Below are 25,095 nucleotides of genomic sequence, written 5' to 3' on the forward strand. Positions count from 1 at the left end.
CTTCTCCCTGGGAGTGTGCAAGTGTAGAGATGGGTGCGCTCCAGGAGCTCAGGAGGCAGGGTTCCAAACCCGACGGTGGGAAGTCAGGAGTTATCAGCGAAAAATGGAAGCCGGGAAAATACTGGATATTGTCAACTTGATTGGCTGAACAATTGGGTCCAGAGATCGGTCGGCTCATCCTGGGACCCTGAGGACTGGCTGCTTGGCCGAGGTCTAATCGCAAAGGGGCGGAGGAGCCCGGCGTCCTAAAGGAAAGGAAGGGCGCGGGCCAAAGGGTCCTTCCTCTGGGTCAGGGGTCGCGGCGGGGCGGGCTGGAGGGCCGCTGGCCGCCCCCCCGCGAGCTTCGGCCCAGCGCCCGGCAGGAGTGCGGCCCGCCCCCAACTGCAGCTGCGCGCGTTCCCAGACCTCCGCAGCCCGTGCGCCCCGCCCCCACCTGCCCTTCCCTTCCCACCTGGAGTCCCGCCAGCCCTGCGGCCGCTGCCACCTGGCCGCCCGGGGCTGCCACTGCGGCTTCACCGGTGGAACGACGCGCCGGAGGGCCTCAGCGTCAGGGCAGCCGCTCCCGACCGTGTCTCCACCAGGGCCCCCCCTCGGTCGCTCCCCTTGGCCTCTCTGCGTTGGCCTCCTGCCTTCTGAGCTCACCAGTGCCCCCTGCCTCCCCGGGCGGCCTCCTGAGCATCGCTCTTTGCCCTTGCTAATGCCCCGGCCTGGACACAGTCCGCCTTCTCCCCTAACTTAAATGTCCCCTTCTAGGTGAGGCCCTCTTGCCTCTGTGTTAATCACGATAACTCCTTAGCTGGTAGGGTACATTTTACTTTTTTTTTTTTTTTTTTTTTTTTACTCTTTTCACTAAATTCTCCCACTCCTTTCCCCATGCATGCAGCTTGCTAAAAGCAGGAGAAATCTGTGTTTCTTTTCTTTTGTTCCGGTCCGCTATGGGCATGGTAAGCTGGGCTGGAAAGGATGAATGGGCTTGCAGGGCTAGCATAATCTCACAGAGGGGGCTACCCTCTGTCTCCTGTTTTGTGTCCTTCGTTCCCACGTGATACAGTGTGGCCACCCTCGCTGTCATCCGACAGGCTTCTAGAATGTGGAAAGGGCACTGATAGGAAATTCAGGGAGTACAGAGAACCAACCAGGACGCATTGTGTGTGAGGCCTGGTCCTTGCTTGGAATGGATCGTGCCTTTTCATAATGTGGGATCTATACTACGAGCATCCCCATTTTACACACTTAGAAACAAAACCAGAGAGGGCGCATAACCCGCCCGAGTCTGCACAGCTGTTTTGTGTGGAGACCTGTACTGGGGAGCACGCTACCATCGTCAGCGTGATGGAAATTAAAAGCAGCCATGAGATACCATTTTCCTTGTGTGTTTTGTGGGGCTCACACTGTGTCTAGCAGCCTCACCCTCAAATATCTCCTTCCCTGTTTTCTCAAGTGCTGAGAAATGGCCCCACTGCCCACCCTGTTGCCCAAGCCAGAAGCAGGCCTCCTTGCCTCCCTCCTCAACTCCATTTCCTGCTTGATCCAGCCTCCACTGGCTCTCACTGGGGCTGTGGCCCCAGGAGGCCACATGCTCGATTCCAGCGGCCCATAGTGTCTGGGTGAAGAGACCCAGCGTCGTGTAAACAGGCAGTGGGCACTTGCCCCTCTGAGCCACGCTGCACATAGCCCAAGTGACCACCCTAGATACTGGATGGAACCTTCAGGGAGACTTCTTGGCCATCCCCAAGACCGGGGGTGTACCCCTCAGACCCCTGGCCATCCATGCCTTGGTCCCCACACCTCCTCCCTCCTTGACCACACTGCCCAAGGGTTTCAAATAACAGACCAACTAAATTACTTGTCCAAGGTTCTCCAGCCCATGAGAGAATAGGTTGGGGCTCAAACCCTGCCCAGGCCTGGCTGCTGTCCAGAAGTCCCCTCCTGGAAGAGGAAGCCCGAGTTTTCTGAGCCCTCCCCGAGGCCACCTTGTTTGGCCCCACCTTCGCCCTTGACCCAGACCGAAGCTCGACCACGGGCCACAGCTGCTGCCATCCCACGCCGCGATGCCAGCCCTGCTCTGGCACATTCTACCTACTCAGGCACATGCCCAGGAAAGGGACTGTCACCTCAAGGTGTGCAGATTACAGCTTGGTGCACGGGTATATAACGGGGAGCTCCCCAGGCAGACGGCCTACACCTCCCTGACCGCAGCACCATGGCCTTCCTCTGGCTCCTCTCCTGCTGCGCCTTCCTGGGCACAACCTTCGGTGAGTTGGGGGCAAGCAGAGGCCAGGAGGGATGTCTCTGCTCCCCTTCCACCCCCGGGGCCAGAAGGGGCAACAGGGTCCCTGCTCCCCGTTTAGCTGCACACGGTGGTATGAGCCTGAGTGAGTCTCCCCCTCTGAGCCTCACTAGCTCCACTGGCACAATGGGGATGTGGGGAGGATTGGACCAGACCAGCCAGTGTGAGGCCTCCTGGGCCTTCCTGGGGCTGACTGAGGCCTCACACGCTGTGCAAGGGACAGAGAGGCCAAGTCCAGAGGGAGCAAAAATCCCTGAACAGCTAGTGGCTCCCAGAACGGCTCAGACGGCAAGCAGGCCAGAGTGGCTTGGCCACCACCAGCCCTTCGGGACCTTGGGCCTGGCACTTTCAGACTCGTGTTCACGGAGCGCTTGCTCTGGGCCGGGAACAGAGCAAGTTCCTGCTTTGCCTGCTTGGCCTTCTTGCATCCCCCCCCCTTTTATTTTAAGGATTTATTTATTTATTTACTTGAGAGAGGGAGAGAGAGAGACAGAGAGAGAGGGAGAGTTCGAGCCAGGGGAGGGGCAGAGGGAGAGAGAGAGAAGCAGACTACTCTGAGCGTGGGGCCAGACACGGGGCCGATCTCAAGACCTCGAGATCATGACCTGAGCTGAAATCAAGAGTCGGACATTGAAACGACTGGGCCGCCAGGCGCCCCATCTTCTTGCACCCTTATCCCAACTTTGTGAGGTTAGCAGCTTCATGAGCCCCTCTTTGCAGATGGGAAGACGCTCAGAATGCTAAGGCTAGGCAGTGGGGGGGCTGGGTTCAGACCCCCAGAGCCCTGCCTCCAGCCCCTGCTCAGGCCAGCCACCACCTTGCAGCCAACCTGTCGGGCTTCTCTGGCCCGAAGCACACATCAGACTGAGTTGTCCATGGGGGTTCCTGGACAGAGGGACCTGGGTGGGGAGCCCTTGGCCTCCATCCCTTACCTCATACTCCCACCCCCAGGCTGCGGGGTTCCCGCCATCCATCCCGTGCTGAGTGGCCTGTCCAGGATCATCAATGGGGAGGATGCTGTCCCGGGCTCCTGGCCCTGGCAGGTGTCCCTGCAGGTGAGAGGGGAATTCTGCCCCTGAGTGGGCTGGAGTATTGGCCCAGCTGGGACCGGCTGGGGGCTGCTGGTATCCAGCTAGCACTGACCTCTCTGTCTTCCTTCAGGACAGCACTAGCTTCCACTTCTGCGGGGGGCTCCCTGATCAGTGAGGACTAGGTGGTCACTGCCACCCACTGTGGGGTCAGGTGAGGACCCAGGGTTCCCAGGAAACCTCTTAGTGGAGGGGGAAACTCTCAGCACTGAGGGCTGGACCTTTAACTCCTTGTGCCTCAGTTTCCTTGTTTGGGAATGTGTAGAAAACCCAAGTCATGCTGGTCTTCCAAGGATCAGGGAGAAGGAAGCACCAGAGGGCTGTAGGTACAGGTGTTTCGGGGGCAATTACTGATATTTTGAGCTCCCTTTTCTGGATCAGCAACTCTGAGCACATGCACAAAGGTACACACGCACACACACAGACCCTGCACCCCGCCCCCACGGCTCCACTGCCTCACAGCAGGATCCCCCTTCTTTCTCGGGCCCTCTCCAGAACCACCCACCGGGTTGTGGCCAGGGAGTCTGACCAGGGCTCAGATGCTGAGGACATCCAGGTGCTGAAGATTGCCAAGGTATGGTGGCCCTGGAGTCTGAGTGTGACCCCAGGGTGGGGGGGAACAGGCCCTCAGGAGTGTCCCACCCTGGCTAAGACCCGAACACCCCCAGCTGCTCCTGACCACCCCGGCACTCCATCGTGATGCGGCAAAGCAGAAAGCAGGGTGTTCAAGGTCTGCACCTTGGTCCTGGGCCTGGCCTCGGGCTCCTGGTGCCAAATCGAACGGGCCATTGTGCGGACAGGAGCACTGAGGTGATCTGCAGTGGCCCCGCGCCCTGGTTCAGCCCCGCGTCGGCCTCCTCCCAGACCCCAACCGCAGTCCGCCCCACTCTGCAGGTTTTCAAGAACCCCAAGTTCAACACATTCACCATCAACAATGACCACACTGCTGAAGCTGGCCACGCCCGGCTGGTTCTCCCAGACTGTGTCCGCCATGTGCCTGCCCAATGAGAATGACGACTTCCCTGCCGGGACCCTGTGCGCCACCACCGGCTGGGGCCTGACCAAACACACCAGTGAGTGCCCTCCATGCGGGTGGGTGGGACATGGGGGGCCAGGCCGTGGCTGCTGATCGCCCACCCTGCCCTTCCAGATGCCAACACCCCCGACAGGCTGCAGCAGGCCGCCCTGCCTCTCCTGTCCAATGCCAAGTGCAAGAAGTTCTGGGGCAACAAGATCACCAATCTCATGGTCTGCGCCGGGGCCAGTGGCGTGTCCTCCTGCATGGTATGGCCCCCTGGACTCAGCCAGCGCCCCTTCCCTCCCGGTCTGGGGTGGGTTCCGGCCAAAGCCCAGGGAAGGGCTTGGCCAGAGACAGGAGCTGGAAGTAACACGCGGGCCTCTTTGGAGGGCCTGACACTCTCCCTGCAATTCCTGCTGGAGCAGTTGTAAAAATGCTTAGTTCTCCCAGCCGATCACCAGTGACCTCAACAGAGGCAAGTCAGGGCAAGGGGCTGTGGTCTTGAAACCGCCATATTGCAAAATTCCATTGAAATCAGTGCCTGAACGAATCGTGCCCCCCTGCCCCTGGAGCAGTGCAGGGTGCAGCCTGGGTAGTGGATCATGGTGCCCAGAGGGCTCCAGAAGGGCTCCGGCTCCACGGCCGGGCCAGCACCACTCATGCTTCCTTCCTGTCAATCAAACCTGCTGTATTAGGCCTCTATCATAGGGCCCCAAGTGACGGCCCGGCCTCTCAGGGACACAAACCACACAAGGAGATGCTGAAGCTTCTTTCATAATCCCTCCAATATGCACGTGCTGGGTGTGAGCTGCCAGGCCACCAGGCTGCAGATCCAAGCCCCCCTCTCTCTCCCTGCAGGGTGACTCTGGTGGCCCCCTGGTCTGCCAGAAGGACAGGGCCTGGACCCTGGTGAGCATCGTGTCCTGGGGCAGCGGCACCTGCTCCACGTCCAGTCCTGGTGTGTACGCCCGAGTCACCGAGCTCATCCCCTGGGTACGGCAGATCCTGGAAGCCAACTGAGTCCCCAGCCCTACTCTGCCGTCCGTCCCTGCTGACCTGCTCCCACAAAGCCTCAATAAACCAACAAAAGACACACTGATGATGTGCTTTCCTGTGTCGGGGCCCCTGAGACCTCATTCTGCTCCTAAGCTTGTGGCTTCACTGGGACAAATGGCATCTTGCTCCCAAAAGATAAAGTGGGACCTCGGCCCCCACCCCCGACTCCATGCTCCCACCCCGGGAGGCATCAGGGTCCCAGGCATCCATGCCCTGCTCAGGGTGCTCAGGGCCCCACCCCAGGGAGTGGACAGGGAGCGGGCAGCGGGGGGGATGAGCCAGCTGCTGGCCGCACACACCTGTGGTTCCAAGGAACCTTCCCAGGAGCAGCCCCCCAGGTTTGCGTCTTTCCCAGGCCTGCACAGGGGGCAGGTGCTTCCCAGCCCAAGGACTCAAGATAAGGAAGGGATGGTGAGGCAGGCTGTAATTGGTGGGCTGGGGGAATATAACGGGGGTCCTTCAGGCAGACCCCATCCCACCTCCTGAGCCACACGCCATGGCCTTTCTCTGGGTTGTCCTTGGCTTTCTCCTCTTTGGCAGCAGCTCCGGTAAGCTCGAGGTTCAGGCAGGCCTGGCAGCCCCAGACCAAGCCTCTCCCACCCCTGGCCCCCGCACCCCCAGACCAATCCTCTCCCACCCCCACCCAAGAAGCTGGGACATGGTGGGTCCAGTCCTCGCACCTCTCATCACCCGCCCCGGGCTGAGCCCTGCCACCCCGCTGGCTCCCCCTCAGCCTCTCTGGGTGCCTCTCCTGGGCTCCCCAGTCCTCCCCCCCAGAGGTCCCTCGGGCCCCTCAGATTCCACTGATCACACTGGACCTGCCTCATCTTGGCCTCCTCCTTACGCTCGGAAGTGGGGTCAGGAGCGGGGTCATCAGGGCTCCTGCAACACCCACGTCTGTCGAGCCACAGGAATTCAGCCTCGGTGGCGTCCCCCGCGCCTGTCCTTTTTGCCCCGCCCCTTCCGTCTCCTGACTTGGGCAGCTTCCTGGGTCTATGCTGCTCTGGCGGGAGGAACACTCTGACCCCGAGCTGCTGCTGCTGCAGACTCGGGGGCTCAGAGAGCACCGGGGCCTCAGGCAGGACATCCCGGCCCCACGACTCAGGACCCTGGGTTCTGAGTGGGATGGAGGCTCTTCTCAGGGCACACAGTGGGTTAGGGAGCTGGCTACATAGGGAGTCTCTGGGCCCAGTCTTCTAGCTCTGGGCCCCAATTCCAGGTGCCCGCAGCCTCCAGCCTCCACAAGGGCACTGGGGCAGCTGGAGGCTGGGTTAGGAGGGGCTGAGTGCCCTGCAGTGGCCAAAGCTCCGGGTGCTAGGTGGCCACAGAGGCCTGGAAGTGCCGGGTCTTTCCCCTTGGCCCCTCGGGGCCCCATCCACTGACCAGCTGCCCTGGCCCTGGCCCCCAGGCTGCGGGGTCCCTGCCATCCGCCCCGAGCTGAGTGGACTGTCCCGGATCATCAATGGAGAGGACGCTGTCTCCAGCTCCTGGCCCTGGCAGGTGTCCCTGCAGGTGAGGGGGAAGCTGAGGAAGGGCGGGTAAGACCGGGAGGGGCCAGGCAGGAGAGGGAGGCTGACTGTGCCTCACCTCTCTCTCCAGACTGGCTCCGGCTTCCACTTCTGCGGGGGCTCCCTCATCAGCCAGCACTGGGTGGTCACTGCTGCCCACTGCAGGGTCAGGTGAGGCCCGGGCTCGGGCAGTAGGGGCCCCCTGGGTGTCAGGGAGCAACCCTCACTCCCTCCCCAACCACACCCCTGGGCACTGCACCTGGCAGGAAGGGTGTGAGGCAGACGGCAGGTGGGGAAGAGGCTGCTCCCGCCCTCTAGCTACAGGCAGAGCAGGAGAAAATCCCCACCCTTGTGCCCTCCACCGCCTCAGAGCCCGGCGTGGTGCCTCAGACCCCGGCGTGGTCGGGAGAGCGGCTCTAGTCCTGTGCCTTCACCGTACAGATGGGGAACCAGGCCCCAAGGTCGCTGCGGGAGTGAGCAGCTCAGCCAGGGCTCCCCTCACTGGCACAGTTCCTGGGCGCCCCTCGGAGGTGGCCGGAGCCTGAGCACGCTCTGCTACCTCCTCTCTCTCCAGGAAGGGCCACCGTGTGGTGGCCGGGGTGTCTGATCATGGCTCTGATGACGAGGCTGTCCAGGTGCTGAGGATCGAGGAGGTACCCCCGGGCGGGCAGGCCGAGGCGGGTGGGCTGGCGTGGCCACAGCAGGGCTGCCCCCGCTCCCCAGTGCCGGGGACGAGGGAGCAGCAAGGTGGGCAGGGTGTGTGGACAGACGACCCTGGCCGACCCGCTCGGGCCTCACCCACTGCACTTGAGTCCAGAGCCTTCTTGCCCAAAGAATAAAGCTCCTTTACAAATACGGAAGGTTTTTTCTGATGATAAAGTTTTGCTCATTGTAGAAAAGCACAAAAATATAAAAACTAAGTATCACCAATGTGTCAAATGCCAGTTTCCAGAGATTTTGTCCGTGCAGCTCCATCTGTGCTCCTTTCTCAACGACCGCTGAGCCCTCTGCGTCTCCAGGCCTCTGTCCCCCCCACTTCAGCCCCCCGAGTCCTCCCTCTGAACGCTGCCCAGCCCCCACCACGTCTCCCCAGGTTTTCGAACACCCGCTGTGGGACAGGGCTGCAGACACCAATGACATCGCCCTGCTGAAGCTGGCCACACCTGCCCTGCTCTCCGACACCGTGTCCCCCGTGTGCCTGCCCAGCGGCAACGCCAGCTTCCCCACGGGCTCCATCTGCGCCACCACAGGCTGGGGCAGGACCCAGTACAACTGTGAGTGTCCTTGAAGGGCCTTTTCAAAGGGAGACTCATTCTGGTTTTGGTCTAAATCCCAAAAACATAAATTGCAAGCCATAAATCTTTCTATTTCTTTATTTAAAACACTTTTAATGATAAAACCTACCAAACATGAATAGAGAAGAGCGTAAGCACTCTATACTTTAAGACTAACGAGCCGAGAAACACCGAAGCACCAGCAAGCGTCGGCCTCACTCACTTGCACCCGGGTCACGTTGCCCCATTTTCAGGCTGGATTTTCTCTCCAGACTTGACGCCGGTGGCCGTGGTCGGTGGGCCACGGGGTCCCGGCTGGGAGTCTGACATCCAGGTGTGGTTCAGGGCCCCGGGGGGCCGGCCCGGTCTCTCCTTCCCCAGCTGCTCCCTCTGTGGCAGCCCCTCCTCCCGTGTCCTAAGCGCTTCTGCGGGGGAAGGCTCCCTGACCCCTCCTGGCCTGCTGTGTCCCTCCAGCCCACAAGACCCCCGACAAGCTGCAGCAGGCGGCCCTGCCCCTCCTGTCCAATGCCGAGTGCAAGCAGTTCTGGGGCAGCAGGATCACCGATGTGATGGTCTGTGCGGGCGCCAACGGCATCTCCTCCTGCATGGTATGGCCCAGCTCTGCCACCCCTGCCTGCCCTCACCGACCTCGCCCTGTGCCTGCTCAGGCCGGGAGGGTGGCTCCTTTCTGCCGGGTCTCCTCCACCTCGCTCACGCCAGCTGCCCCGGCCAAGGCCCAGACCCGCACGAGCAGGTGCCTCCGACCGAGAGCTCGCTCTGGCTGGGGCGTGCTGGGGGGCCCCCGGGGGCCATGGCGTCCTCACCCCAGCCCCCGAGAGCCCTAGGTTTCCAGCCCATTGTACAGACACTGGCTGGGGCAGAGGGTCGGCCACCTGCCCCAGGCCCTGCATCGAAGGGTCTCCTGCTCAGTCACTGTGCCCACCCTTGTCATTGCTCTGCACAGAACCCGGGCTGGGGCAGGTCAGGGCACACGGGGGCCCCGGCACCCTGCTTCAGGCTTGGAAACAAGTCCTTTCTCCTCCTGCAGGGCGACTCTGGTGGCCCCCTGGTCTGCCAGAAGGATGGAGCCTGGACCCTGGTGGGCATCGTGTCCTGGAGCAGCAGCATCTGCTTCCCCTCTATTCCTGCCGTGTACGCCCGCATCACCGAGCTCATTTCTTGGGTTCAGGAAATACTTGCTGCCAACTGAGCCCATAGCCCCCACTATCCCAACCCTGCGTGTTTCCAACGAAAGCATACAAAGGGAAGCGCTGAGTTCACCTGTGTGTCTGGGTGGCCTAGGAGACGGGGGGGGGGGGGGCTGAGGTATCTCCATCACCGGCATGGGGTGCTGTTATCATCCCCTCTTTAGGCATTCCCGGCTTCCTGGGGAAGCTGTATCTATTTCTTATCCTCCCTGTTCAGGACTTCACCATGCGGTAGAACTGAGGTTCTGCTACTGGACCTAGCTTGANACAACCCTCACTCCCTCCCCAACCACACCCCTGGGCACTGAACCTGGCAGGAAGGGTGTGAGGCAGACGGCAGGTGGGGAAGAGGCTGCTCCCGCCCTCTAGCTACAGGCAGAGCAGGAGAAAATCCCCACCCTTGTGCCCTCCACCGCCTCAGAGCCCGGCGTGGTGCCTCAGACCCCGGCGTGGTCGGGAGAGCGGCTCTAGTCCTGTGCCTTCACCGTACAGATGGGGAACCAGGCCCCAAGGTCGCTGCGGGAGTGAGCAGCTCAGCCAGGGCTCCCCTCACTGGCACAGTTCCTGGGCGCCCCTCGGAGGTGGCCGGAGCCTGAGCACGCTCTGCTACCTCCTCTCTCTCCAGGAAGGGCCACCGTGTGGTGGCCGGGGTGTCTGATCATGGCTCTGATGACGAGGCTGTCCAGGTGCTGAGGATCGAGGAGGTACCCCCGGGCGGGCAGGCCGAGGCGGGTGGGCTGGCATGGCCACAGCAGGGCTGCCCCTGCTCCCCAGTGCCGGGGACGAGGGAGCAGCAAGGTGGGCAGGGTGTGTGGACAGACGACCCTGGCCGACCCGCTCGGGCCTCACCCACTGCACTTGAGTCCAGAGCCTTCTTGCCCAAAGAATAAAGCTCCTTTACAAATACGGAAGGTTTTTTCTGATGATAAAGTTTTGCTCATTGTAGAAAAGCACAAAAATATAAAAACTAAGTATCACCAATGTGTCAAATGCCAGTTTCCAGAGATTTTGTCCGTGCAGCTCCATCTGTGCTCCTTTCTCAACGACGCTGAGCCCTCTGCGTCTCCAGGCCTCTGTCCCCCCCACTTCAGCCCCCCGAGTCCTCCCTCTGAACGCTGCCCAGCCCCCACCACGTCTCCCCAGGTTTTCGAACACCCGCTGTGGGACAGGGCTGCAGACACCAACGACATCGCCCTGCTGAAGCTGGCCACACCTGCCCTGCTCTCCGACACCGTGTCCCCCGTGTGCCTGCCCAGCGGCAACGCCAGCTTCCCCACGGGCTCCATCTGCGCCACCACAGGCTGGGGCAGGACCCAGTACAACTGTGAGTGTCCTTGAAGGGCCTTTTCAAAGGGAGACTCATTCTGGTTTTGGTCTAAATCCCAAAAACATAAATTGCAAGCCATAAATCTTTCTATTTCTTTATTTAAAACACTTTTAATGATAAAACCTACCAAACATGAATAGAGAAGAGCGTAAGCACTCTATACTTTAAGACTAACGAGCCGAGAAACACCGAAGCACCAGCAAGCGTCGGCCTCACTCACTTGCACCCGGGTCACGTTGCCCCATTTTCAGGCTGGATTTTCTCTCCAGACTTGACGCCGGTGGCCGTGGTCGGTGGGCCACGGGGTCCCGGCTGGGAGTCTGACATCCAGGTGTGGTTCAGGGCCCCGGGGGGCCGGCCCGGTCTCTCCTTCCCCAGCTGCTCCCTCTGTGGCAGCCCCTCCTCCCGTGTCCTAAGCGCTTCTGCGGGGGAAGGCTCCCTGACCCCTCCTGGCCTGCTGTGTCCCTCCAGCCCACAAGACCCCCGACAAGCTGCAGCAGGCGGCCCTGCCCCTCCTGTCCAATGCCGAGTGCAAGCAGTTCTGGGGCAGCAGGATCACCGATGTGATGGTCTGTGCGGGCGCCAACGGCATCTCCTCCTGCATGGTATGGCCCAGCTCTGCCACCCCTGCCTGCCCTCACCGACCTCGCCCTGTGCCTGCTCAGGCCGGGAGGGTGGCTCCTTTCTGCCGGGTCTCCTCCACCTCGCTCACGCCAGCTGCCCCGGCCAAGGCCCAGACCCGCACGAGCAGGTGCCTCCGACCGAGAGCTCGCTCTGGCTGGGGCGTGCTGGGGGGCCCCCGGGGGCCATGGCGTCCTCACCCCAGCCCCCGAGAGCCCTAGGTTTCCAGCCCATTGTACAGACACTGGCTGGGGCAGAGGGTCGGCCACCTGCCCCAGGCCCTGCATTGAAGGGTCTTCTGCTCAGTCACTGTGCCCACCCTTGTCATTGCTCTGCACAGAACCCGGGCTGGGGCAGGTCAGGGCACACGGGGGCCCCGGCACCCCGCTTCAGGCTTGGAAACAAGTCCTTTCTCCTCCTGCAGGGCGACTCTGGTGGCCCCCTGGTCTGCCAGAAGGATGGAGCCTGGACCCTGGTGGGCATCGTGTCCTGGGGCAGCAGCCAGTGCAACCCATTCTCACCAGGGGTGTACGCCCGCGTCACCAAGTTCATTCCCTGGCTTCTCGGGGTTCTGGAGGCCAACTGAACCCCTGCCCCACCCCCCACTTCTGCAAAACCCAAATAAACTCCTGCCAGCAACCACAGCCTGTTTACTTCTATGTCCTGGACAGGGTGCTGAGGGTTGGGAGGATGGCTGACTTCACTGGGGTCCCTGCTGTGGAGCTCGGAGCCGAGCGGGCTGACAGGTCCTGCCCTTTCTTCACAGAGGTAGGGAGACTGAGGCCCAAGTTCACATGCAGAACAGTTACAGCCAGGAGCAGCACTTCCTGAATCCCAGGGCTCTTGCCTCCCCTGGGGTGCTGGACATACCCCAGAGTCTGAGGAGGACACACACTGACTCAGGTCAAGGGCCCTCTGGGTCCCCAAACCCCAACTTGGAGGCCAAGTCTCTGTGTAATTCAAAAAGACGCTCTGGAAGAAGTCCCACAAGCCGAAAGTACGAGCTTCTAAGAGCAAAGTTCTGGGTGAGGTCTGTAAAAACAAGTCTGTGTGGTGCCCTCAGCAGGTTCTCTGCCTTGAACGTAGGCCCCAGGAGAGCCCAGTGTGCTCCTGGAGCTGCTTCGGTCCGTGCTGGCTTGCCGCCGACCTCGCCGTGGGCTGCACCTGTCCCAGCCATGGTGCTCGGACCCTGCTGTTTGAGGACCGCTCAACTTCTCTCAGCAGCCTTGGCTCCCAAGATCTTGGGGCCATTGGCAGACCTGCCCCCACCTTGCAGAAGATCCCTGGCCTCAGGTCCCTGGCTTGGCCCTATGTCCCAGGGCTTTGGTTTTCTCCTGAAGGGACCCACTTTTTCTTCACCCTCCCAAGAAGCCGCCCACAGCCTCACCACAAATCCCCTCAATCCGTGGCTCCTACCCCGTGGCATTCGAGTGAACATCCTGCCCACATCCATGAGCCCTCCTGGCTCTCACACCTCTCACACCAGAGGGTTTTCATTTTTAAAATTTTATTTAAATGTAGACTATTAGTCAAATGATTGGAAAATCAATAATGAAAAATAGTGTTTTAGAGTTTTTCTCCTGGTACAGTGGCGCTTGCGCTGTGGGGGGGCAAGGAACATGGCACCCCTAGGGGGCTAGGATCAGCTCAAGGGGTCCTCTGAGGTCATGGGGGTCGAGCGGGCTCGTGGCCCCAGCCCCGCAGTGTACGCAGGGAAGACCACCAGCCCACTTCTCAGCCTTGGCTCCCGGGGGCCCAGCTCTGCTTGGGCTCCTCTGAGGAGGCACTGTCCCAGATCCTGCCCCATCATAAATATGTACAAATCCCTGGACAGTCTGGGGCACCAGGCCCGGGCAGAGCTGGGGTGCCTGTCCCCATGCCCGCAACACGGTGACTCTCTTGGGGCAGGCGCCCTCCTCCCCTGACCGCCATCCCTCCGGTCACCCGCTCTCAGGCAGCTGCCAGCTGGCCCAGGACCCGGCGGAACTGCTGGGTGCTGTGGCCCAGCTCCTTGACCCTGTCCACCATGTCCTGGGCAGCGGCGGGCGACGGGTATTGCAGGGCAGCGGCCTTGGTGGTGGCCACGATGCCACGCAGGAGGTCACATAGCAGGTTGCTATAGTGAGTCACCTGGCTGCGCACGTCGGCCGCCTTGGCCTGCCGCGACAGCGTGTCCCCGATGAACACCAGCTTGTGGGCGCTGAGGATGACGAACTTGCTGTGTGCCACAAAGATCTTGGGTGGCTGGTTGGTGGCCACGGCGGTGAAGAAGGCGTCTACCGCGTTGGTCAGGGTGGTCAGATTGGCCTCGCACTGCTCCAGGTAGAAGAGCAGCAGCTGCCGGTCCGAGGGCCCCAGGCCGCTTGTCCGCCCCGGGGCCAGCGGCTGCGCCGGCGTCCAGTTGGCCAGGTCGTGGTCTATGGGCCGGGACACCTCCTGCTCCAGGCGCTCGAACTGCTTCAGCTGCGGCAGAGGGAAAGCAGAGTGAAAACCGCAGCCACACTGCACGAAGGGAGAGGAAGGGATGGCTCCCAGCGACTGCGTGGGACACAAGCCATCTCCAGGCCACAGGCAGAGCACGCGGCCTCCGCAGCCGGTAACTTCTGCCATGCCAATCTCAGAAGGTAGGATTCCATTTCTATAACATTTTTGAAATCACAAAATGGTAGAAACGTAGAACAAATGAGCAGCCGCGTGGTTCGGGACGTCAGTCTCTGCTTGCTTAGGGTGCAATCACTGTGGGAAACTGGGCGAAGGGTACACGGGACTGTTTTCTACTCTCTCTGCAGCTTCCTATGAACCTATGCATACTTCAAAACGAATTAAAAAAAACCAACAACACATTTTGTCTTTAACATATACATTGCAAAAAGATTCAAACAGGGGCGCCTGGGTGGCTCAGTTAAGCATCCGACTCTTCATTTCAGCTCAGGCCATGATCTCAGGGTCGTGGGGTTGAGCCCCAACTAGAGCTCTGAGCTCAGCACGGAATCGCCCTGGGATTCTCTCTGTCTCTCTGCCCCTCCCCCAGCTCGCTCTCTCAATTAATTAATTAATTAATTAATTCTTAAAAAATTTTTTTCAAATATACCAAGCAGAAAACAAGACCGCTATCAGGTGCCATCCTAGGTACCCAGAAGTAACCTCTGATGGAACACAATCCTGGTCAATTATCTCTCAGAACCAAACACTGAAGTATTTGCAGATGAAATGATATAACATCTCCAGAATGATCTGTGGGGCAAGGGTGCCAGATAACAGGATTAGCAGTTCTGCTAAGAGGGGTGGAGGGTGGCTGAATGGTACCCAGGGAACTGCCTTCTTTCATTTTATAAAGGTAGTCCATTCCCCATACTAAAAACTTTAAACAAAAGAAATGTAGGGAGGTGTGAGTGGCTGGCTTCAGTGGTAGAGCGTGTGACTCTTTATCTTGGAGCTGTGAGTCTGAGTCCCATACTGGGTATAGAGATTACTTAAAATAAAACCTTAAAAAAAAATAAGAAGAAAGGTCATGGTATTTGTAAAACCCGTTACATGTACTAAATGCTTTCTTGCAATACATAATTTTTTCAGTAGTTCTGGGCTATGTGGTTCACCTGCAAGTTTTTTCCAACTGTCTTCGTCTCCAAAATAGTTTTCCAATGTATTTATTGGGGAATAAAAAAACCAGGTATAAGCGGATCCATGCAGTTCAAACCCGTGTTATTCAAGGGTCAACTGTTTTACAGCTACCCCAGCCCCTAACGATGGGTCACGTGCTTCACATCAGCCAGTCTGTAAGTTCAGAGGGAGAGGGGAGTCACTACGGACAGCCCTGCCTTGGGACTCATGCGTGTGGACTGATGTGTCCTTCCCCAGAGCTGCTTCCCACCAGGGGCCTGAGGGGCTGTGCCCAGCTATGGCCAGGCTCAAGGACAGACAAGTTCTGCTGTACCCAAGTTTCTACGCCTTCATTTAATTAGCAAACCCAACATAGAACTGCCCCTTCCTAACCCCTGAAACACCTAGACTTTCCTCCCTAGGCAGCAACCTGAGGAGACTCACCATTGGGCTCTCTTATCCAGGGGGAGAGCACGCTTATCTTTAGTTTGAACTCTGGGGGTCGTTTCCATTCTCTGACAATTCTTAATAGCTACCTAACATTCTAATGTATTAATGTTTATATTTCATTTATTCAACCAGTATTCTAACAGTAGACACCTGGGGTCGGGGGAGGGGGCGTGTTCCAGATTTTTCACTCGTGTGGAACGAAGCAACCAACACACTTGTGCTGGCGCCTCATGTCCCCGGTGAAGAATGCTACATCTTGACAGAGATTTCGTGTATATTCCTATCTCTTCTTCCAGCTTCCAGGAATTTATCTAAGGGATCAAGCAGTTATGTGAAGAGATTTATATTCAGTTCAGCAGTGTTTACAGAAGTAATTCTGGGAATAACTGAAATATCCCACCAACAGGGGACAGAGAAGATAAAGAGGATAAAGCACATGTCCATTTCTTAAATCAGTGGAGATTCCCCACGTTAAACAGATGGGACGGATGGATGGAGACACCTCTTGTTATTAACCTTCATCCCCTTACTGAGTATGTTCTGGGGCCAGACACCTCCTCAGTATTACACATTCTTTACTCTCTTCATTCTCACAGTGACCCTGACATGGACACAACCATGATCACACCTTACTCTGTGAGTGTCAGGGAAGAGCCAGAAAGCTCTCCTCACCTCTGCCCTCCTTCCCCCTTCCCTGGGAGGGTGGGGGGAGGCGGAAACCTGACAGATCATATTTCTGTGCTGATTTTGTGCTAGTCTGTATTTTAATTTTTGTATTATTTCCATAATCAGAATAAAACTACCTCATTTCTTTAAAAAAAAAAATCCCTTTCCAACCCTCAGGAAATGATCCAAAGTATGAAGAAAATTCTACATCTGCAGATAAGCACAGCAGTACCATTATAATCGGGAAACTGGGTACAGTGTAAACATTCAACAATAAGAGATGTCATGTGGCCTTTAAAAACAATTTAGGAGGAATGTTTAATACCACAGAACCATCTGGAGATAAAAGCAGATGTAACAAAGTACCATCTCAAACACATGGAGAGAGACCACTCCGGAGGCAGGAGCAGGGCACCCCCACTACCTCCGGGGCCTTGTTTCCTGCCTTCTTACACTTTTCTCTATGGGTTCCCCAAAATGTCTACCATGATCACTCTGATAGTAACTCACAGAAAAATAAAAGAAACACATGGACACAGGCCTGCGGTTGAGCAGGGAGGGCTGTGGGAGGCCCAGCTCTGGAGGGGTGGCTGGGCTCACCGGCAGACCAGTGGCCCGCGCCCAGAGAGCCAGCGAACTGGGGCATCTCACCTGCTGCAGCTCCAGCTGGCCCTTCCCCTGCCGCATGATGTTGCCCTTATCCAGCAGCTCCTTCTGGGTCTTCTCAAACTCTTCCTTCCCCTGGAGGCAAGGCACAAGGACTGGGCTGAGCCAGGAGCCCCCGTTGGCCTGGGGGAGCTCAGGACCTCGCAGGCAGCCACCAGGTGGCACTGCAGGCCAAGCCCAGGCTCGCACTGCAGGCACCAGGCCCACAGCCAGGACAGTTTCCGGAAGGGGACAGCTTCCGAGGCCCCTTTCACCAACTGCCAGCCCAGGGAGGGGCTGGGCACACTCCAGATGGCTAGGCCATCCTCTCTGCTCCAGTTCCCACAACGGAATCACATTCAAACCCTTCCCCTTGGCATACAGGGCCTGTTCACCCATCCCTGACCACTGGGCCTTGGTACCTGCTGACTCTCAACCTGGAATGCTCCTCACTGGGGCCCTTGGCTGACACCCGGGTCTCTGTACTCAGAGGCCCGCCCCTACCCCCACCTTCCCATCTGCTGGTTTTACTCCCTTCCCCATGCCTGGAACAATCTTTGTCTTTGCTTATACTTCAAAATCCCTTTCCCCACACAGGAGAAAGCTGCTTCTGCCCTGGTCACGGGAGCAGCCCATCCCTGCAGGTGAGGCTCAGGAGCCATCCCCGGCTGGCACTGCAGGACCCCTGACAACACGGCCACATCAGCCCAAAGGCCTGAGTGGGGGGGGGGGGGGGGGGGGGGAAGGGGGTTGGGGGGGGGGTGCATCTGGCCTGGAAGGTCAGAGAGTGGGCACAGGGCCTCACCGCAGCCTGCTGGGGCCCAAATTCTTTTGGCCATAAGATAGCTCAGTGTGGAGGGGATCAAAGTCCCCAGCACAAGGGGTAGCAAAATTAGAGACCTGGGAAGGCCAGCAGTCTTCCCCGGGAGTTCTGCTGGGGAGCCGGGACAAGGCACCCACTTACCTGTAGGTGGACATAGTCGTAATCCTCCATCCAGCCCCCCTCACTGTTCTCGTACTGCCCGTCTGGGGAGTCCTGGGAGGTGAACTTAGGGGGTGAGGGCAGGGGCCGGGACTGGATGCTGCTGGCCTTGTCGATGGAGTTGGAGTGCAGGGGGCCACCCCCCTCTGGTCCCGGCATGGGGACCTTGGTCCGTCTGAAGAGCAGCGAGGCATTGCCATGTAAGAAGGAGGCCAGCTGCTTGGCGTCCTCGGGCACAGCCCGTGAGCAGGCCACCAGGCGGTCCAGGTCTTCCGGAGTGGCCCCTTGGCCTCCCCGGCCACCGTCGAGGGCCTGACCATGGGCCACCAGCGTCTGGTACACATCCTCCATCTTCTGCAGTTGCCGGCTAAGCTTAGCATGCAGAGTGCGGTCAGAAGTGTGTGCAGCGTTGCCGATGGCGCCGCGGGCGAACTCCAGCAGCTCGTGGACGGCGCCCTGAACGGCTGCCACGGCGGCCCGCAAGTCCTGCACCAGGGGCTCCTGGGGCTCAGCAGTGCCACGCCAGCCCCCACCCCCACCAGCGCTGCCTGCCAGGTCCAGGAGCTGGGCTACGGTGGCACTCACGCCCTGCTGCAGCCGTGCCAGGGCCTCCACCGCCACCTCCAGCTCCAGGGGCTCGCGGCCCGGCACCGCGGCCTCCAGGGACGAGGCCGACTGGCTGCTGCGCGTGCTGCCTGTACTGGAGGCCGACAGCCGCTTGGCCTCGGTCGGGGCCTCTCGCTCTGTGGGGGGTGGCACTGCGTACACGTTGTCATCGGCCACACTGCCGTCGGCCGCCTCAGAAGGAAGAACCCGCTCGCGGGGCACGTCATAGAGGGTGCCAGGGCCGGGCCGTCTCAAGCCAGGGGGCACATCATAGAGATCAGGCGCAGGGGGAGGCACGTCATACACATCCTCGGCTGGAACGGAGTCTGGAGGGGGCGCGGCAAGGACCAGCGGGTGGCGGGTCGGGTCAAAGGGCTTGGCCTTGGCAAAGGCGGGGGGCACGTCATAGGTCTCCTCACGCAGCAGCGGGCCATCAGGCACGTCCTTGCTCACTGACGGAGGAACATCATACACCTGGGGGGCAGAGGGAACGGTCAAGGCTGCCTATGCACCCGCCCGCGCAAACCTTCCGGGCAGGACCTGGTCACAAAGACACAGGACAGCCACACACATTTGTCCCAGTTCTTATCCACACAGGTTACAGTTAAGAGCCCAACTCTGGAACCAGCCCTGGGTTCAAAATCCTGGCTCCACTGCTTACTAGCTGTGTGACTTAAGGCAGGTGACTCAACCTCTTTGTGCCTGTCTGCTCAGCTCTAAGACAGGAGAACTCTCTCAGATTTGTGGTGAGGATTACATGAGTTCATTCACTATGTAACTACAAACACCTGGTGAGAGGACAGCTGTCATACCACAGCCACCCCACCATCGCCACTGCTGTCCCCACCCCCATCACCCCTTGTGTATTCCCTACCTGGTGGTAGGAACTTGGCTGATTTGTGTGTTAAGATTTAGGGTGAAAACACCCTGGTTCACCCAGGACAGTCCTGGTTTGTGCCTGATGCCCCCTCATAATTACTAGTCCCCTTTCACTCTTACACGCGTCCTGATTTGAAAGATAGAGTCTGTGGTTGCCTTGCTAATATCCTGTGTGATCCTCTCAAGAACCCGCTAAAGGCCCATGAGGGGCCCTTGTATAGACAAGAAAGCTGAGGCTCGGAGGAGCACTCGGTTTCCCCTTCTGTCACAGAGTGAGTCAGGGGCAGAGCTGGCGCCTGTGGTCAGGTCTCTCCTGCCGCCCCCAGGATGCAGACGTGGGTCCCCACCCGCCGCACACACCCCGTCACACCCCAACCCTGTATCTCCATCAAGCCCCAGCATCCCCCGGCTGCTCACCGTGTGGTGGTTGGACAACGGCAGGCCCTTCTCCACACTGGGGGGCACGTCATACACATCCAGTGATGGATCCCGGCCATTAGGACCCTTGACAGCCATGGGTGGCGTGTCATAGACCTGAGGCAGAAAAGATGAAGTGACACAGGTGCCAGGGCCACTGGAGGGGATGGGAAGAGCAGAAACCCCACAGCACTGACCCCAGGACCGCCCTGGTCGGGGCAGAGGAATCTCAGCTCCCTGAGCGGGGCTGGGCCAAGGTCCCCCCAACTCCTAGACCCAGTACCTACCTCTTGGCCATACTGGCTGGGAAGCAGCCCCCGAACAGGGGGCACGTCGTAGATGTCCTGGGGCCCCGGGGCTAGCAGGTGGCGTGGGATGTCGTACTCGTCCTGCTCCGGCTGGGAGGCCTCGAACACATAGCCCTGGCCCACGCGGGTGGGAACCACCACCTGGAGGCAGAAGGCCAACTGTCACCAACCTGTCACCACCAGCCTGGAAACCAGCTTCCAGGACCCACCCTGAGGTCCCCAGGGAGATTCTATACAAGGGGGTTGGTCCTCAAGGGTGGGCTTGGAGGCCAGTGAGAGGCAAGGGTATTCTCATCCCTCTGTGTTCTTCCCCCTTTCCTCAATGGGATACGCGTCTGGGGAGCACTAGAACCCCCAGGGTTTGTTTGGAGCTGTCTGGTTCTGGCCAGGAAATGGCAGTGGTCTACAGCTGGATGACCTGGAAAGTCCCAGAGGAGGGTCCCCTGGGACGAAGAGGGTCTGCCCTCGAGTGGGATGGTCCTGCCTTGTCTCTCCTAGCTGCACCCTCCTCAGAAAGGCTGCCCAACAGGGGGCTGCCCCAACCGCAAGAGCCAGCAGCCACCTCCCGGCTTTGGGACACAGATGACGGTGCCAGGCTGTGCCCACCTAGAGGTGGCCTGCAGGAGGTCTCAACGGTTGGGGCCTGGGGCCTCCAGAAAGTAGTGCCCCTGCCCTCCTCCTCCACTGAGCACATCCTGGGGAGACTCCTGAAGGCAGGGCCACCAAAGACTCCCACTCAGGGCCAGTTCTTGGGCTATGCTGGAAAGTTGGGTGTGGGTGTGAGGGAGCGGCCAAGACTAGAGCCAAGACCCCGCACTCCCCAGTATACCACACCCACAGGGCCGCCAAGACCACCACTAACCCGAAAGGGAAAGACCTTAGTCAGGGGACACCGGCCCAGAGAAGGGACCAATACATTGCCCTCTTTGGTACCCTTCCCTGGCCTGGCGTGCAGGACAGCAAGCTGCTGAGAGCCCTTCACACCAGCCTCTTCTTTCCGGGCAAGCACCCTGGCCCTGAGCGAGGCCCAGTGGGAAGGGCTGGCAGGATCTAACCCAGCTCGGGGCACGCCTCCCCCACAAGGCTCCCTGCTCAGCGCTCTGGGACAGAAAGGCCTTTTGTTCCCTAGTCAAAGGGGATGTCTGAAACAGAGTTGACTCAGGCCCTCCCCACAAACATCCCCAGGTCAGCAGGGCCAGCCCTCAGGCTTGATGTGCCTCAGACCCTGCATCCCGGCCTGCGCCGGTCCCCGGGGCACTGACAGCCGGCTCTGCACGCCGGTGCGTCCTATGTATCTGCAGGCGCTGGGTGCTCCAGCCTCTGCCACTGTCTCCTCTGCCCACCTCCCAGACAGCACAGCAGACACGGGGCCTCGCCGGCGGCCTCCCCGTTGGCTGCCGGGGCAAGTGCCTCCATGGGGTATTCCCCGCCCAGCACCCCCCACCCCCAGCGTGTCTGGGAGTGGAGCTGGCGGCCCTCCCCAGACTCATCTCCCTCCTTGAGCCCCAGACTTGAGTCTCCTCCAGAGCTATTTTTAGATGCTAGAACCTGCCAACAACAGGACAGGCGGGGCAGGCGGGGGCTGGCGGGACGTGGCAGGTTGGCAGGGCTTTGAGGCGAGACCCGAGGCGCCTCCAGGCCCTGCGGACTCCAGAAGGCAGGTGGGAGCCTGCCCCACGAAGAGGGGTGGGGACCCGCTCACTGCGAGCCCCCACAGCGCCTCCCGAAGACAGAGTGAGCAGGGAGCAGAGGCGGAAGGGCTTTAGGGCCGGAGCCCAGGCCCAGGCCATCGGCAGCCTGCCACTCCTGCAGCTGAGACGGTGACAGGAAGCCGCTGCACTGGCCAGCAAACGCTTCCCAGTAGAAAGAAACTGTAGGGCCGCCACCAGTGAGGAAATGCTTGTCAGGGAAACCTACTCTCCAGAGAGCTGCTCAGCCCGCTAATCACAAGCTGTCCTGTTCTGCACCTGAGGCCCCATTAGCAGGCCCCCGAGGCCCTGGGGGTGGGTGACATAGCCAGAGCTATGTGGAGACACAGAACCCCTGACCCAAGACCCACGTGCTCCTACTCATACGCATGTCAACCATGCAGAGAACACACAATACCACACAGAGACACACGACAGACCCAGGCAAGGCCGGGCCCAGCAGGGGTGAGCCGAGACCCCACTGGGAAAGGCCACCCCCTGCCGCATTCTGCCTGGGCCTGCAGTCACCCTCCAGGCAGTTCAGCTACTGGTCTCCCCCTTCTGCAAAATGGACGTCACCCCATAGGACCCAGACTGGTTCCTTCTCTGGCATGCCTCACGGCCATCGAGAAGCCTCGGCTTCTGCCTCTGGAGCACCGCTGGAGTGCTGTGGGACCAAGGAGGTGGCAATCTGACATCTCACGCAGAGTGAGGGACATACAGGACATGGGTCCCCTTCCCAGGGCCTAGGCTCCCAGGAGGAACAGGACTGAGCTCAGCTGTGGCTGCCCAGGCGCCTGACCAGCACCACAGCTGTCTCCTTAGCACAGCTGCGGCCCTGACCCAGAGGCACTCCCCCACGAGCAACCTCACAAAAACACCTCCCTCTCTGGGGGCCCCACCTGCTTCTGCCACCAGCGTCCTACAGCCCCGCCCCAGCCCAGAGGGTGCTAAGGCTGTGGTGCAGCCCTGACCTCTCCCCAGCCATGCAGGCTCCTGGCATCTGACCCTTTCTCTCCTGGCCAGTGGCCTCACCACTCACCTCTGGCTTCCTGGATAGCAGGGCCCCCCACCCTACCCACAGTCCCGGCAGGGTCCCTCCTCTTTCTACCTGACCTCTCCCCCAAACTAAGAGCCTCCGTTTCCCAGACTTCTGGGGGGGAGCACACGGTTTATGAAAGCGCAACCTTGAAACGTGGGCAAAGAAGCCTGTCTGAGACGTTTACTATCTCACTGTTTGTAATCCAGACCCGTGCAATCAGAAACCACCTGGAGCCCGCCCCAAGGGTAGGGGGCAACACAACAAAATCTGGGGCACCCACCACAATCAACTTAGGGACCCAAGAAAATGCTTTTGACATCCGTGGGACTTAGTCTCAAAATGCAAAAGTCTGCATACAAATCTGTGCAAGACAGAAGAATACGCGACAGATAAAATGTGCCCAAGTTCCTGGAGATCACCTCTTGACTGGAGAATTTCCTCTCCAGGCTTTTTCTTTTTTTTTTTAAGACTTTATTTATTGATTTGAGAGAGAGAAAGAACTAGAGAGCAAGCAGAGGGGAGGGGAGAGGGAGACACAGACTCCTTGCTGAGCAGGGAGCCCACAATGGGGCTCCATCCCAGGGCCCCAGGACCATGACCTGAGCCAAAGGCAGATGCTGAAGCAACTGAGCCACCCAGGTGCCCATCTCCAGGCTTTTTCACACGTTGTGTTTTCTATGACAAATGAGCACTGCTTTCATAATCACAACATAAAAGCAGGAGCTCCCGAGGCTGCCCAGGCCAGGAGCAACGAGGCTTCTCAGGGGAGGGCAACTCAGCCCCAGGACACAGGGCCACTCGCCAGGCCAGGGTCCTCAAGGACACAGACTCTGAGCAGCCCTAGCACGGGGCCCAGCCAGCTGAACTCAGATGTCACCTGAGAGCCAGCCCCTCACCTGGGAGGGACACAGAACCCACAGCCAAAACGTGGGCTCAAGTCCAAAGCCCAGCATGTGGGTCTCACTGCGGCTTCCTGGCCCATGGGCTTCCAGTGCTTGGAAGGACAAGGGCACCAGGACAAGCTTGTCGGTTAAGATTCAGGGAGAGAAGCAGGAAGGGGAAAGGGCATGCCTCCCCGGGGTGTGTGCAAAGCGCGGCTTCTGTGTGTGCGTGTGACTGAGTGTACGGGGGGATGGACCATGACCCGTCCCGAGGCTCACCAGCCAGGCACTGCTCCCTGCCACCTCCCCAAGGGCAGGTGCTTCCCTGGCAGGGCTCTGCTGCTCTCCCTAAAGCCACCTTGGGAGAGGCCCATCCAGAGGCTCCAGTCCAGCTCGGCGTGCTTCTGCCATCGGCTGGGCTCTGGCCTGGCAGCTGAAGGAGCAGGTTGGGCAGGAAGCAGGAGCTAGTGACCCTAGTGGCCAGTGTCCATGGTGCCTCAGCCTCAGCCAGCCAGCCAGCCTGACCTCTGGCCAGGGCCAAGCCGCGCCCGTGGGCAGGGGTGGGGCGACATTAGCGCCTGCTGACTACCGCCCAGCTGGAACAGGGAAGGCCCCCCCTCAGCCCTGGACAGACCCTGAGGACAGAGGCTCAGGGCCACGGGGGTTGCCCACTCAGCCACTGTCTCCCTAGACACGGGCAGCTCTAGAGGAGGCACAACACAAGCACGAGGCCTGGCCTGGGTCGCAGGGAGCTGATCCCAAGCTCAGCAGCTTCTCCCACGGGCCGGCCACCGTGGCCAGCACCTGGCCTCTCCCACCAGGGCTTCTGGGGCATGCTGCCTGCTGTGGTCTCCCCTCTACAGAGGGGCGAGCTGGGCAGCTGGGGCTGGGCTGGCTTTGAGGGCCCTCCCTGCTGGCATGGGCTGGGTTTCTCAAGGTCCTCCTGGGCAAGTGTAATGGAAGAACAGCCATGCAGGAGACAGGAAGAGCCGGGTGTGGCAACTCTGTCCTCAAAAGTTTGTGGGACACCCCCTCTGCTTCCAGGCTTCTGGAAACTCCACTGCCCCAATCTTCAAGGGACTTGGGAATTGAAACACAGGCCAAAGGTGAAAAGAGGCTGCTCTCGACTTGGCCCAGACAGGGTCTCCCTTTTCAGTTTGCCTCCATCCCACAGGCAGATGAACTTGGGGGTACGACACACAGGCAGGCCTGTGGGGAGCTGAGGGTGCCGCCCTCGGGCCCCTGTCCCCCAGCCCAGCATCCCCTGGCAACAGCCCCCACACACGGTGACCTCTGAGAAGCGCTCCTCTGGCAATCCCACAGGCAGCATCCTACCCACGGTCTAGGTGTCATAAACAGGTCACTCTGCCGGCCCACTCACACGCCCCAGGAGAGAAGGGCTGGGTATCTGCGGAGCCAGGAATGGCCGGAAGATGTGCCCCATGGCCATCCAAGGAGCTGACACATACAGGACTCACGGGAGCCCCTGGGCACGAGGTGGCCGGCCTCTCCTTTCTCTGTGCTCCTCCTCTCCCTGTTAG

At 59.8% G+C, this 25,095-nt stretch overlaps 2 protein-coding genes and 1 pseudogene across 3 annotated transcripts in view; 2 read left to right on the forward strand and 1 right to left on the reverse strand.

Annotated features, from left to right (window-relative positions):
* Positions 1 to 2,203: 2,203 nt before the first annotated feature.
* On the forward strand, positions 2,204 to 5,514 carry LOC100478186 (annotated as a pseudogene).
* Positions 5,515 to 5,844: 330 nt separating this feature from the next.
* On the forward strand, positions 5,845 to 9,459 carry LOC100479949 (chymotrypsinogen B). Its single transcript, XM_034672683.1, has 7 exons — positions 5,845 to 6,000; positions 6,861 to 6,964; positions 7,052 to 7,131; positions 7,535 to 7,613; positions 8,054 to 8,234; positions 8,709 to 8,842; positions 9,283 to 9,459. Exons 1-7 carry the CDS (start codon positions 5,949 to 5,951, stop codon positions 9,442 to 9,444), a joined length of 792 nt encoding a protein of 263 aa, XP_034528574.1. The 5' UTR covers positions 5,845 to 5,948; the 3' UTR covers positions 9,445 to 9,459.
* Positions 9,460 to 12,880: 3,421 nt separating this feature from the next.
* BCAR1 (BCAR1 scaffold protein, Cas family member) overlaps positions 12,881 to 25,095 on the reverse strand; it is a 36,379-nt gene continuing 24,164 nt past the window's right edge. For both annotated transcript variants that reach the window (XM_034672682.1, XM_011235400.3), the window contains exons 3-7: positions 19,923 to 20,084; positions 19,636 to 19,752; positions 17,716 to 18,813; positions 16,758 to 16,847; positions 12,881 to 13,853 (exon numbers count right to left, since the gene is read on the reverse strand). In XM_034672682.1, the coding sequence (XP_034528573.1) occupies positions 13,341 to 13,853; positions 16,758 to 16,847; positions 17,716 to 18,813; positions 19,636 to 19,752; positions 19,923 to 20,084 (1,980 nt within the window). In that variant the 3' untranslated portion in view covers positions 12,881 to 13,340. The remainder of the gene's footprint in view (positions 13,854 to 16,757; positions 16,848 to 17,715; positions 18,814 to 19,635; positions 19,753 to 19,922; positions 20,085 to 25,095) is intronic.

The sequence above is a fragment of the Ailuropoda melanoleuca genome, chromosome 12, assembly GCF_002007445.2.
Source record: "Ailuropoda melanoleuca isolate Jingjing chromosome 12, ASM200744v2, whole genome shotgun sequence".
In the NCBI taxonomy this organism is placed as follows: Eukaryota; Metazoa; Chordata; class Mammalia; order Carnivora; family Ursidae; genus Ailuropoda; species Ailuropoda melanoleuca.

Excerpts from the sequence above, each read along its gene's own strand:
- LOC100479949 (XM_034672683.1), top strand. The coding sequence starts at position 5,949 with ATGGCCTTTCTCTGGGTTGTCCTTGGCTTTCTCCTCTTTGGCAGCAGC. Across the intron at positions 6,965-7,051 it reads CCTGGCAGGTGTCCCTGCAG|ACTGGCTCCGGCTTCCACTT; the intron begins GTGAGGGGGAAG and ends CTCTCTCTCCAG. Across the intron at positions 7,132-7,534 it reads GCTGCCCACTGCAGGGTCAG|GAAGGGCCACCGTGTGGTGG; the intron begins GTGAGGCCCGGG and ends CTCTCTCTCCAG.